The 13,378-nt window shown below is 45.6% G+C and overlaps 1 protein-coding gene across 1 annotated transcript in view; it reads right to left on the bottom strand.

The window, feature by feature from the left end:
• The window catches only part of MPL (MPL proto-oncogene, thrombopoietin receptor), a 16,819-nt gene extending 16,206 nt beyond the window's left edge, over nt 1-613 (bottom strand). Inside the window, exons 1-2 of the mRNA XM_066372147.1 lie at nt 511-613; nt 230-362 (exon numbers count right to left, since the gene is read on the bottom strand). Of these exons, the coding sequence (XP_066228244.1) occupies nt 230-362; nt 511-589 (212 nt within the window). The 5' untranslated portion in view covers nt 590-613. The remainder of the gene's footprint in view (nt 1-229; nt 363-510) is intronic.
• Nucleotides 614-13,378: the final 12,765 nt, after the last annotated feature.

The following is a 13,378-nucleotide window of genomic DNA, read 5'->3' as shown; positions in this document are numbered from 1 at the left end:
TCCCATTACTTCCTTTTTCTTCTCAATGTCTCGGACAGGTGAGATGAGGGGCTATGTAGGGGCTTGAACTGGATCTGTCCAAAGCACATTGGTTCATTAAGACACTACCTAGGGCATGTACTTGAGGTAATTCTCTTATAGGGCCAAAGGCAGGGAAGTTACTGGGGTGGGGCCCAGCTGTGGTAAGGACAGACAGATACAGGGGACTGGGGCACAACCCGGCACATACCCTGGGTAGGCGTACAGCAGCTGGTATGTTCCATTGGGTGCTGCCTCTTTCTCATCCCAGAAGCAAGTGAGGTCTTCAAATGTTCGAGAAAAACAGTTCAGGGACTCTGAGTCCGAGGCCATCAAGGAGGCATCTGAGGAACAGCTGGTGAGTTGGGCTCTGGGTCCTTCCAGGCATGTTTATGGGAAAGAGTAGGGGACCAGTGGGAGCCTCCTAACTTGCACCCTCCCAGGGCTCCCTCTTCCTGGCTATAGATGATCTCCACCCTCCACACACCTCACCTTGGCTGGTGACTTGTGCCAGGTTTTGGGGGACCAGGAAGAGGCAGGAGGTGACCGCCAAGAGGGCCCAGGAGGGCATCTTCTCCGGCACTGTGTGCCTGCCTTAGCCCATCCTCCCTTCAGGAAGCCGGGCCCCAATCCCCTCCCAGGCCAGCCCCTCAGGTTCCTGTCAGATACAGCCCCACGTCCTGTCCCTGTCCCTCTGGGGCCCATCCAGACCACACTGGGGCCAGGGGCCAGGGGAGGGGGAGGGGGCCAGAAGGGTAAGAACAATTTGAAAGAGAGGAACCAGGCCTTTTGGTGGGAGGGAGGTGGGGGTTATGTTTTTGACCATGTATCAGAAGGAGACTAAGCCTCCATATGTGCCTATGTTAATTATTGTAGAAGGTATACTACAGTGTGTTCGTAAAGTCATGGTGCACTTTTGACGGGTCACAGGAAAGCAACAAAAGACGACAGAAATGTGAAATCTGCGCCAAATAAAAGGAAAACCCTCCCAGTTTCTGTCGGATGATGTGGCAGCATGTGCGCATGTGCAGATGATGAAGTAACACCGTGTATACAGAGAAGCAGCCCATGGCCATGCCAGTCGAGATGTGGATGGTACAGAGGAAAGTTCAGTGTGTTCTGTGGCTTTCTAAATTCAAATCTGTGACCAAAGTGCAACGTGAATATCGGTGCGTTTATAACAAAGCACCACCACATAGGAATAACATTACTCGGTGGGATAAGCAGTTGAAGTAAACCGGCAGTTTGGTGGAGAAACCCCGTTCTGGTAGGCCATCAGTCAGTGATGAGTCTGTAGAGGCTATACGGGATAGCTACCTAAGGAGCCCTAAAAAATCTGTGCATGAGCTCACATAGAACTACACTGAATAGGTATGAAACTGGGAGAGTTTTCCTTTTATTTGGTGCAGATTTCACATTTCTATCGTCTTTTGTTGCTTTCCTGTGACTGGTCGAAAGTGCACCATGACTTTGTGGACACACTATATCAACAAGAATAGTTAATATTTACTGACCACTTACTATGCTGCCATGTTGTAAGTGCTTTACACTTATTGACTCAGCTAATCCCCACAATAGTCTTATTATTCCCATTGGAGAGATGATGAAACAGATGCAGAGAAGTCAAAGATTTGCTCCAGTTCACATACCTTCTCAGAGGTAAAAGTTCAGGAAGTGCCTAGCTCCTGGAAAATGTAATCTGCCCAGAAATGACCATCAGCTTCACAACAACAAGACAGTGGCTCTTTCCACTTTAATGGGTTCTGTGACTTCGTACACAAATGAACATTCTCCCTGGAACTGAATGTGCCGCTTTCACTGTAGGTCGCTGCACAGCCACTTCTCAACCTTTGCTGCTCAAAGTGTGGTCTACAAACCAGCAGCAAAAGCTTTACCTTAGAACGCTGTTCCTGCATTTGTTAGAAATGCAGAATCTTGAGTCTGACCAGGAAGTGGCACAGTGGATAGAGCATTGGCCTGGGACGCTGAGAATCCAGGTTCAAAACTCTGAGGTTGGATGTGAGGGCGATCTGGCTGTGACATCTGTCACCCCATTGATCGCCAGGGTTGATTTGGCTGATCTGGCTGGCTAGGCGGTGTCCCCTTCCTCCCTCACCGCTTCATGTGCATCCCTCCTGAAGCTATGCGCTCAGTCAAAGAGGACGACCTTCCCCGATAGAGGAGAGGACCATTCTTTGGTCAAGGGTGTATGAGTAGCTGCACTCCCCTGCTAGAACCTCCAAACAAGTCTCAAGCAAAACCCTGAGGTTGCCGACTCAAGCATGGGATCATGGACATGACCCCGTGGTCACTGGCTTGAGCCCAAAGGTCACTGGCTTGAGCAAGGGGTCACTGGCTCGGCTAGAGCCCCCCTTCCCTGTCAAGGCACAATGAGAAATGCAGAATCTTAGGTCTGACCCCAGATGTACCAAAATAGAATTTGCATTTTACCAAAATCTCAGATGATTTGAACGCACGTTGAAGTAAGAGAAGCACTGGTCTTCTGGTTGGCTTAAAATCAGGAGATGGTTGATCTCAGCTCTTCAGTTCATGCTCATCTTCACATTGGCAGCAGAATAGCGGGTAGGGCCCCTTGCCGGAAGCCCAGGCCTTCTCCTCAGAGTTCGCTAACTGTGGGTGGCTTTTATGCCAACCCTCGGGAGCTTTGATTCTTGCAGGCTATGGGGGGTGGTACATGCCGCATAAACTCCCACATATAGCCCTTCTGGCCTCAGCTGGAGCTCCCATTGCTGGCTCTACAGACTTAAGTGTCCTCAGTATCACCTTTCTCTTTCCCTCCAGAGTTAATATTACTAACAGAGAATTATGGGAGGGAAGATAGAGGACGGAAATGGAAATCCTTCTGCCTTCCTTTGAGGTCTTAGTTCCTCTGGCATCATTCTCTGCAAGACGTCCCTGAGCCAGGTTTGTCCTGATTCCTGTCCAGCTCTCAGGTTCAAGGATCAGCTTTCTTTGCCCAGTGGGGGTGGCTTTGGGTGCCCAACTTCTGTCAGGTCAAGTGACAGGGGAAACAGAGCTTTAATGTTCGCATAGGCCCATGGCTTTGATGCTACATCTATGATTTAAAAATTAACATCTCCAGCTTCCCTCTGGGCTCCAGATTTGGATTGACAACTGCCTACTCGGCATCTCCACTTGCATGTCCAATGGGCATCTCATTTTTAAGATGGCCAAAATAAAACTCTTGATTCTGGTTCCCGTCCCTAACCCTGTTTTATTTTCTCTAGTCTTACGCACATCTGTAAATGGCACCACTATCTACTCGGTTGATCAAACCAAAAACCTCAATACTCTTTGGTTTCTTTCTCTTATCTTATACTTAGTCAGGTATCTTTTATTTTTTTCATTTGTACTCAGATATCTTTTTTAAATGTACCCTGAACCTGAACACTTTTTACTCCCTCCACTCCAACCACCTTAGTCCAAGTCTGGGTTCCTGCTTCCTACTTGCCTCCACTCTTTCCCTCTTCAGTCCATCCTCCACATAATGCAGTGCAAATCATATTTCGCTCCCCTGCTAAATCCCTCTAATCATTAGAATAAAATCCAGACACCTCCTAATGGCACACAAGGTCCTGCCTGACCTGGCCACTGCCTATTGAATCTCACCTCCTACCGCTGTGTTCTTCACTCTGAACCAGCCGAAGATAAGTAACCTCATTGTGTCTTTCATCTTAATCTATGTCATACTCAACCTTTCTGCAACACTTGATATTCTACTCCTTCTTTGGGTCCTGCAATGTATCACATTCTACTGGTTTCTCCTACTTCTGCCGTAACAGCCCCGCACCCCCAGCCCAGTTTCTTTCTTTGCTCTTTCTCTTAGGTGTTGCTGTTCCCCAGGTGCCCTTGTGTTGCCCTTTATATTACCTGAGTGATTGCATAGCTCTAATTCCATCTGTGTAGCAGTAACTCCCAAATTTTTATCACTCTCTTGAACTTAAAATTCTCAGGTTACTTCTTGGACATCTCTATTTGTTGTTCCGTAGGCACTTCAACTCACCAAGTCCCAAAAAGAACTATTACAAACTCCAACACACCCCCTTGGATCTTCTCTGCCTATGTTCGCATCTCAGTATAGCCTGCTTGGCCATTTAAGCTTGAAACTGAACAGTTATCTGCAAATCTTCATTATCCCTTCACACCTGCATCCAAGTTTTACCAAGTTCTGTGGTTTCTATAGGGAGGTGGTATAATAGTGGGTGAGGGTGCAGAGCCCACAAGACAAGAGGCTTGGCTGTGACTGTAGAGAGTTGAGATGAGGACTTTCTGCTCTTGTATGAAAAGAGGTCCAGCTACCTGTCCTTGTCCTTTTCGCATTTTTCTTTGCTTCCACACAGCTGGGAAGAGGTGCTTTCCCCCAATCTTTACTTCTTTAGAATATCAGGCAGAAACTGGAGTAGGCTGAGGGAGACACATAGGTCTGTCTACTCTTTGTCCAAAGAACCTAGTAGGCTTCTTAAAGTCCAGCCCAGATCAGCAGGCCTAGGCTTTTCTGTTGGCAGAAGTCCTGGCTTATAAAAGCCCCTACCTGACCTCTGTGCAGCCATTGCTGAAAGAACTCAAGGGGTTGGTTGCTGGAGGAGGATTGGCTCAGGCAGTAAGTAGAGTGGTATTAAACTACTCTCTAGGGGTGGGGGCAGGGGGAGTCTTGTTTTGTAGCATTTGCTGCCTTTTTTTTTTTTTTTGCATTTTCTTTTGCATTTTTCTGAAGCTGGAAACAGGGAGAGACAGTCAGACAGACTCCCGCATGCGCCCGACTGGGATCCACCCGGCACGCCCACCAGGGGCGACGCTCTGCCCACCAGGGGGCGATGCTCTGCCCATCCTGGGCGTCGCCATGTTGTGACCAGAGCCACTCTAGCGCCTGAGGCAGAGGTCACAGAGCCATCCCCAGCGCCCGGGCCATTTTTGCTCCAGTGGAGCCTTGGCTGCGGGAGGGGAAGAGAGAGACAGAGAGGAAGGTGCGGCGGAGGGGTGGAGAAGCAAATGGGCGCTTCTCCTGTGTGCCCTGGCCAGGAATCGAACCCAGGTCCTCCGCACGCTAGGCCGACGCTCTACCGCTGAGCCAACCGGCCAGGGCCTTGCGGCTTTTTATGATGTAAATACCTAACCAGAGGTCCCAAGCCTTGCACTTGGTTCTCCTGCAAGGACCTGTGTGGCCATGGCCAGATGGCTTCCCTGTTCCTAACAGTTCTTTGATGGATACTCTAGCAGGAAGCTGCCCTTCCTTAGCCTTAAAGGGTCCACCAGAGAGTAACCAATGCTTAGATATCAACATCTAGGCCAAAGACCAGAGTCTCAGGCCCTGGCCGGTTGGCTTAGTGGTAGAGCATCAGCCTGGCATGTGGATGTCCCGGGTTCGATTCCTGGTCAGGGTACACAGGAGAAGTGCCCATCTGCTTCTCCACCTCTCCCTCTCTCACTTCTCTCTCTCTCTCTCTCTCTCTTCCCTTCCTGCAGCCAAGGCTGGATTGGATCTAGTTGGCCAGGCCACTGAGGATGGCTCCATGGCCTCCGCCTCAGGAGCTAAGAGCTTGGTTGCTTAGCAACAGAGCAACAACCCAGATGGGCAGAGCATTGCCCCTTAGTGGGCTTGTCGGGTGGATCCCAGTTGGAGCACATGCGGGAATCTCTCTGCCGCCCCTTCTCAATGAGCTAAAAAAAAAAAAAAAAGAGGCCAGAATCCCTTCTCTTGGTCCAGTTCTTACTATTGAGAGACCCCTGGGTTAGCTAACAGAACAGAGGAAGCCCTCCCTCTGCCACTGATTTGTGTGTGGCTCAGGGTACACCCTGTGGGCCTTAACTGGACTAGATCAAAACATCTTTTTCCCCTTGGGCCCTGTGGCCACAGGCTCTGATAGGTTCTTTCTACCTCTAATATTCTCTACTTTTACTTCCCAAAGCAAGGTGAGAGCAGAGGATGGGAGCCCTTAGTCTAGGAAACAGCAGAGGCCAATTGGGGCTGCCTAACACTACGACCTCAAAGCCTGGAGAAGTGCCCTTGCTTCTGCTGCCTCAAAGGTAGCTGCTGCCCCTAACAGAACCTCAGAGCTGTGCTTGGGCCCCAGCCACTTTAGGAAAAGGACAGGGCCCTGAGTGAGCTCCTGCAGTGTGAGCTGGGCTCACCTCAGAAATCCAGCTGACCCAGGGGGTAGAAGTAACCGTCTGGGCCTGAACAGGGGAGGGAGAAACCTGCTGCAGCAGCGCCGACCCCCGTCCAGGAAAGTGTTCCCCTTCTTTCTGTAAAGTCCCTTCCCCTCCTCTTCCCCCAGGACACAGCCTCCTCAAACTCTACTCATCCCATGGTGAGCAGCACTTTGTCCAAGGAAAATCCTTTACTCTTCTTTAAATTCCCATACCACAAAGGGCTGTGAAGCTCTTAATGTTCGGGGGCCCGCAGATCCCTCTGGAAATCTATTGCTACTAAGGGCCTTCCTCCTCTGATAAAAGCAAACTTATATATAAATATCTGCAGCCTGACCTGTGGTGGCACAGTGGATAAAGCGTCGACCTGGAAATGCTGAGGTCGCCGGTTCAAAACCCTGGGCTTGCCTGGTCAAGGCACATATGGGAGTTGATGCATCCAGCTTCTCCCCTCCTTCTCTCTCTTTCTCTCTGTCTCTCCCTCTCCTCTCTAAAATGAATAAAAAAATAAAAATAAAAATAAATATCTGCAGACTGTTTGGGGGGGGGGGGTCCACACATTCCCTCAACTCCATCATGCACTCGGGAAGAATCTAAGAAAACTATATCCTAGAAGAACAGATCATCCAGTCTATTCTCCCACTTAAGCCAGAATTGCATCTCACAGCAAGCCCCCTGAATGGTGTTCCTCTTCTCCACCTGGCCCACTGCTCAAGATCACCTCGTTCAGGAAGCCTTCCTTTCTCTCTCCTCTCCTCTCTGATCCCCTCAGCATCCCAGCCTGAGCCACACAATCTCCCACCTGTGCTATCTCCCTGTGTGTTGTCTTACTTCCCCAGCAAGACAGTAGGCTCTCTGAGGACCCATGTATTTAATCCTATAACCCTCAGCTGGAGTTGGAAGTGACCATGATCCTGTACTTGAGGATTCTGTGTTTTGAAGCCAGGGATCATGACAGCAGTGGCCCATCCCCCAAAGGATGGGGCTGTGTAGATGCCCTTCCAAGGGCCTTATACTCTGCTTGGGCCTCACCAGTGCAGGGACCCCCCTGGGATAACTGCCTTTTCTGCTGGAAAGTCCCAGAAAGCCTTGCAACAGTGGAAGTTGATAGATAGGGAAACTAAGACCCAGGGAGGCAAAATGACTTACCATAGGTCAATATGCAAGAAAGAGGCAGAGCTGGGACTGAGACCCAGATCCCAATTCCCAGTCTAGAGCTCTTTTGTTTTACACAAATGGCTTTATAAAAACTAAATCTGTCCTCACGCTCCCACACTCCGATATGCATAGGGAATTTCTGAAAAGATACATAACACAGTTAACAGTGCTCCCTCTGGGGAGTGTGACGGTGGGGGTGGTCAGAGAGGTGCAGAGGGAACTTCTACTGTATCCCTTGAGACCCTTTTGTACTTTGGGGTTTTATTTTTGTTTGTTTATGATTCTGTTGTTGTTATGTTTTACCATGAATATGTTTTATTTATTCATATTATAAAAATAAATCTGCCACAGAAAGGAGATTCTGGCCCCAGGCCACTCCTAACACATACATAAAAACAAAAAGAAGCTCTAAGTCAATCTGTCCAGGCACACACTATACACCCCTGCACCACCACTGGCCAGGTCCAAAGTCCATTCTTTAATCATTACATAAATGCCCCTGACTAGGACCTCTGATTCCTCCATTTTATTCATTACTTTAACATTATGTGCTTGGCGCCGGGCCTGGTATTGAGTCACTCCCACAGTATGAGGCTGAGTTCAAAATAGGCATCAGGAATGACTTAATTTAAGTAAATGGGAAAAGGAGCAGTAGATGCCTAGCAGTGACCCCAAATGAGAGAGTCAGCCCTCTTCTTCCATCCTCCATGACACATTGTTATTCCTGAGCTGCTTTTACTGAGCCACCAGACTCCCTCTGACCCCTGAATCCATGTTTCCTGCCGAGGAAACAGGAGGACCAGCCTACTACAGCCTGCCCCACCCCGGGAGAGGGTGAGGGTGAGATAAGAGGATGCTCAGCCCATAGGAGGTGCCCAGAGGGCCACGCAGGAAATCACTCCTTCCTTGGGGGCTGAGAGGGAATGACTCAGGGCTGCCTGGTGGGAGTTCCGCTTTTGTGGTCAGGACCGGCTGCAGTGAGGCCCCTCAGGCTTGTCCTCCCCAGCTGCCTGCCTAATGAGCTTTGAGAAATGTGTCTTGACTTTCCTTTTTTCTTTTCCATCATTTTTCTGGATACAAGTTCATGCTGCTGGACTGGTCTCTTGCTCCAACCCCTGCCCAACCCAGGCCATCCCCTGTGAGAATATAGCTGTAGAGAGGAAGTGAGAACGGAAGCTGGGCAGGTATGGGGCAGGCGAGGCTGAGTATTTAGGTGCTGTGTACCTGCAGTTTGCCACCTTGTTTGTAACGAGGCTCTGGGTGCAATGGGGCCACAGTGGAAATGTGGGGATTGTCTGTTGGGAGAGGGTCCCCTTGCGTCCTGCTCTTAGCCCAGTACCTGGCATGCGGTATGAGATCAGTGTATTTGCGTTGAACTTGGAAGTTGTATTATACCCTAATCCGTCCCCTTTTCATCGTACCAGAGAAGAAGCATAGCACCATGGCTAAGACAGGGGCTTTGAAGTCAGAATATCTAGGTTTGAATCCCAGCTCTGCCATTTACTCGTTGTCAGACTTTGGCTAACAGTCAAAATCTTAACCTCTCTGAGCTTGTTTTCTCTTCTGTGAAATGGGGATGAGAATAATAGTCCCTATCTAACATGTTGCTGAAGATGAAGGAATTAATTCATATGTGCTAAGTGTCTGGCAATTAAGTACCATGTAAGTATTAACTGGTTTTGTTCTTTTAGTGACTGGCATCTTTATCAACCCAGTTACCTGAACAGACAATTGGCAATAATCCTAGGCTCTGCCCTTTCCTCTCATTCCCATATTCAACCCTGTCCCATTTTTTTACCCATGTATGTCCTCCAGTTTGCCACTTCTCAGTCATTTCTCACCTGCACTACTGGAATAGTCTCTCACTGATCTTGCCTTTACTCTGCTTTTTGTTTTTTTAAATTAATTTATTTTTTACATGAGAGAGAGTCAGAGAGAGAGATAGACAGGGACAGACAGACAGGAATGGAGAGAGATGAGAAGCATCAATCATTAGTTTTTCGTTGATTGCCCTCTCATATGTGCCTTGACCGCAGGCCTTACAGCAGACGGAGTAACCCCTTGCTAGAGCCAGCAACCTTAGGTTCAAGCTGGTGGGCTTTTGCTCAAACCAGATGAGCCCACGCTCAAGTTGGTGACCTCAGGGTTTTGAACCTGGGTCCTCTGCATCCCAGTCCAACGCTCTATCCACTGCATCACCACCTGGTCAGGCTACTCTGCCTTTTTAAAAATAGTTCTATCAAGATGTAATTTCCATACAATATCCTTCACCCATTTGAAGTGTGCATTTCAGTGGTTTTTAATATACTCACAGATATGTGCAACTGTCAATTTTAGACATTTGTATCACCTCAGAAAGAAATCCATATATTTTAGCTCTAGTCTTCCTATTTTCCCCTTCTTCCTCCCAGCCCTAAAGCAGCAGGTTCACCTATTCTGGATATTTCATATAAATTATATACAAATATAAGTAGTACATGGTCATTTGTTACTAGCTTCTTTCACTTAGCATGGTATTTTCAGGGTTTCTGCATGTTGTAGCATGTATCAGTACATCATTCCCTTTTAATGGCTTAGTGATATTCCATTGTGTGGATATACTACATTTTGTGCATTCATCAGTTGAGAGACATTTGGGTTATTTCCACTTTTATTTATAAATAATTTATTCCATTATTATGAATAATGCTTCTATAAACATTTATGCACAAGTTTTTGTGTGGATATGTTTTTTAAAAATTTTATATATATGTTTAGGGCAAAAGAGAAAGAAAAACACTGATTTGTTGTTCTACTTATTTATGCATTCATTGGTTGATCCTTGTACGTGCCCTATTTGGATGCTACTCTAACCATCTGAGCTACTTGGCGAGGGCCTGTCTTTTCACCTTCTTAACAGTGTCCTTTGATGTACAAAAGTTTCCAATTTTGATGAAGTCTAATTTATCTATTTTTTATCTTGTTACTTGTAGTTTAGGGTCATATATAAGAATCCATTATCAAATTTGAAGTAATGAAAATTTACCTCTATATATTTTTTGAGGGTTTTATAGTTTTGGCTCTTATATTTAGGTCTTTGTTCCTTTAAAAAATTTTTTTTTATTTATTGATTTTTAGATAGAGAAGAGAGAGGGGAGAAGTGGGAAGCATCACCTCGTACTAGTTGCTTCCCGTATGTGCCTTTACTGGGCAAGCCCAGGGTTTTGAACCAGCAACCTCAGCATTCCAGGTCAACACTTTATCCACTGCACCACCACAGGTCAGGCGGTCTTTGTTACACTTTATGTTAATTTTGTATATAGTGTTTAGGTAGAGGTCCAACTTCATTCTTTTGTATGTGGCTATTCAGTTGTTCCATCATCATTTGTTGATGACTGTTGTTTTCTCATTAAATGGTCTTGACACCTTTGTAGAAAGTCATTTGACCAGAGACACAGGGGTTTATTTCTGGATTCTGAATTCTGCCCTTTTGATTTATATATCTATCCTTATGCCAGTACTATACTATCTTGATTTTTGTTGTTGCTTTGTAGTTAGTTTTGAAATTGGGAAGTGGGAGTCCACAAACTTTATTATTCCTTTTTTTTTTTTTAAGTGAGAGGAGGGGAGATAATGAGGCAGACTCTTGCATGCACCCTGACCAGGATCTACCTGGCAACCCCATCTGGGGCTGATGCTTAAGTACTGAGCTATTTTTAGCATTCGAGGCTGATTTGCTCAGACCAACCAAGCTATCTTCAGTGCCCGGGGCCATGCTTGAACCAATCGAGCCTCTGGCTATAGGAGAGGAAGAGGGAGAGAAGGGGGAGAGGATGGGAGGAAGAGAGAGAGATAGTTGCTTCTCCTGTGTGTCCTGACTGGGAATTGAACCCAGGACATCCATATGCCAGGCTGACACTATCCACGGAGCCACCAGCCAGGGACAAACTTTGTTATTCTTTTGCAAGACAGTTTTAGACATTCTGGGTGCCTTGCAATTCCATTTGAGTTTTAGAATTAGTTTATCAATATGTACAATGAATCCAGTTGGGATTCTGATATTTATTTATTGAATCTGTAGATCAATTTGGGAAGTATCATATTAATAATAAGTTTTTCCTTTACGAACATGATTTTTCATTTATAAATTAGAGAAGATGCTCTAATTTATTTGTTTTGTAGTTTTCAGAGTATAAGTTTTGTCCTTTGTTAAATCTATTTCTAAGTATTTTATTCTTTTTAATGCTATTGTAGCTGGAGTTGTTTTTTTTTCCTTTTCAAATTATTCATTGCAAGTATATAGAAGAAAACTGCTTTTTGTATATTGGTCTTGTGTCCTACAACCTTGCTAAACTCATTTACTAGTTTTAATAGTTTTTTTAGTGGACTCCTTAGGATTTTGTATATATGCAATCATACTTTTACTTCTTTCTTTCCTGTCTGAATGGTGTTTATTTCTTTTTCTTGCCCAAGTGCCCTGGCTAGAACCTTTAGTACAATGTTGAATGGAAGTGGGGAGAGAAGATATCCTTGTCTTGTTTCTGATCCTAGGGGGACAGGATTCAGTCTTTCACTATTAAGACTGATGTTAGCTGTGGGTTTTTGTAAATGCCCTGTATCAGGTCAATGAAGTTTCTTTCTATTCCTAGTTATTTTTTTGTTTTGTTTTAATTTAAAAAGGGTGTTGGATTTTGTCAAATGTTATTTTTGTGTGTCACTGAGATGATCAGCCTGGCCTGTGGTAGCACAGTGGATAAAACGGCGGCCTGGAATGCTGAGGTCACTGGTTCAAAACCCTGGACTTGTCTGGTCAAGGCACACACAACAAGCAATGAACAACTAAAGTGAAGTGACTATGAGTTGGAACTTCTCTCTACCCTCCCCACCTTAAAATCAATAAATAAAATCCTTAAAAGAAAAAAGAAACGATGATCATGTGGTTTTAAAAATTCTATTGCTGTAATGTATTACATCAATTGAGTTTTGGATGTTGAACTAACCTTGTATTTCTGGGATAAATACCACTTTGTTATGGTTGCTAGATTCTGTCTGCTAGGATTTTCACGAGAATTTTTGTGTCCATATTTATGTAATGTTTTCTTGTAATGTCTTTGGTCTAAGTATCAGGGCAATACTGGCCTCATAGAATGAATTGAAAACTAGTCTCTTCTATTTTTGGGAAGAGTTTGAAGAATTTATGTTTATTCTTATTTAAATGTTTGGTAGAATTCACCAGTGAAGCTATCCTGGGCATAGGTTTCTTTTGTGGGTAGTTTTTTAAAATTACTAATTTAATCTCTTTGTTACAAGTCTATTCAGACTGCCTATTTTTTTCTTTAGTCAATTTTGGTATTTTTTTCTTTTTAGGAATTTGTCCGTTTCATCTCAGGGATCTAATTTATGGGTCGACTCCTAACCTTCATGCTTGCTCCTCTATAATCCATTTTCCACACAGTAGCCAGAGTGATCTTTCAAAAAATGCAAATCTGATCATGATATACCCCTGCTTCTAGCTCTTCCATGGCTGCTCTCTGCCCTGAGGGTAAAGGTCTATGTCCTTAATGCTGCCCCTAAGGTCCAGTACGGGCTGGCCTCTGTCACCTCTCTGGGTCCATTACCCTCACAGGGCTGTGCTCTCCCTTTCTTCCAGCCACTTGGAAACTTGCAGATCCTGAAAATATCCTTTGTGACAGAGGCTGTTTCCTCTGCCAGGATCTTGCCTCTGGTGAGCCCCCACTTCTTCATGGCCCAGATTAAAACATCACTTTCTCTAAAAAATCTCTCCTGACTATTATTTCCTTTCTATGTGCTACTCAGGTACCCTCCCTCTCTTATAGCATAGTCTCCTATTTTTGTTTACATACCTGTCACCTCACAGAGGCATCTTGGTTATATATATATTGGTCCCCAATGGGACAGCTTTTTAATCCCCACATCCTGGACCTGGTGATATCCCTGTGGTGGATCTAAAATGAAATTTCATTCTAGCAAATCCCATCTCCCTCATCCTGCATAGCTTCCCATTTACTCCAGTTAATTTCTTCTTAAATTCAGC

The sequence above is a fragment of the Saccopteryx leptura genome, chromosome 3 (assembly GCF_036850995.1).
Source record: "Saccopteryx leptura isolate mSacLep1 chromosome 3, mSacLep1_pri_phased_curated, whole genome shotgun sequence".
In the NCBI taxonomy this organism is placed as follows: Eukaryota; Metazoa; Chordata; class Mammalia; order Chiroptera; family Emballonuridae; genus Saccopteryx; species Saccopteryx leptura.
Note: the sequence above shows the minus strand (reverse complement) of the source record. Positions and strands in the feature narration are given on the sequence as shown.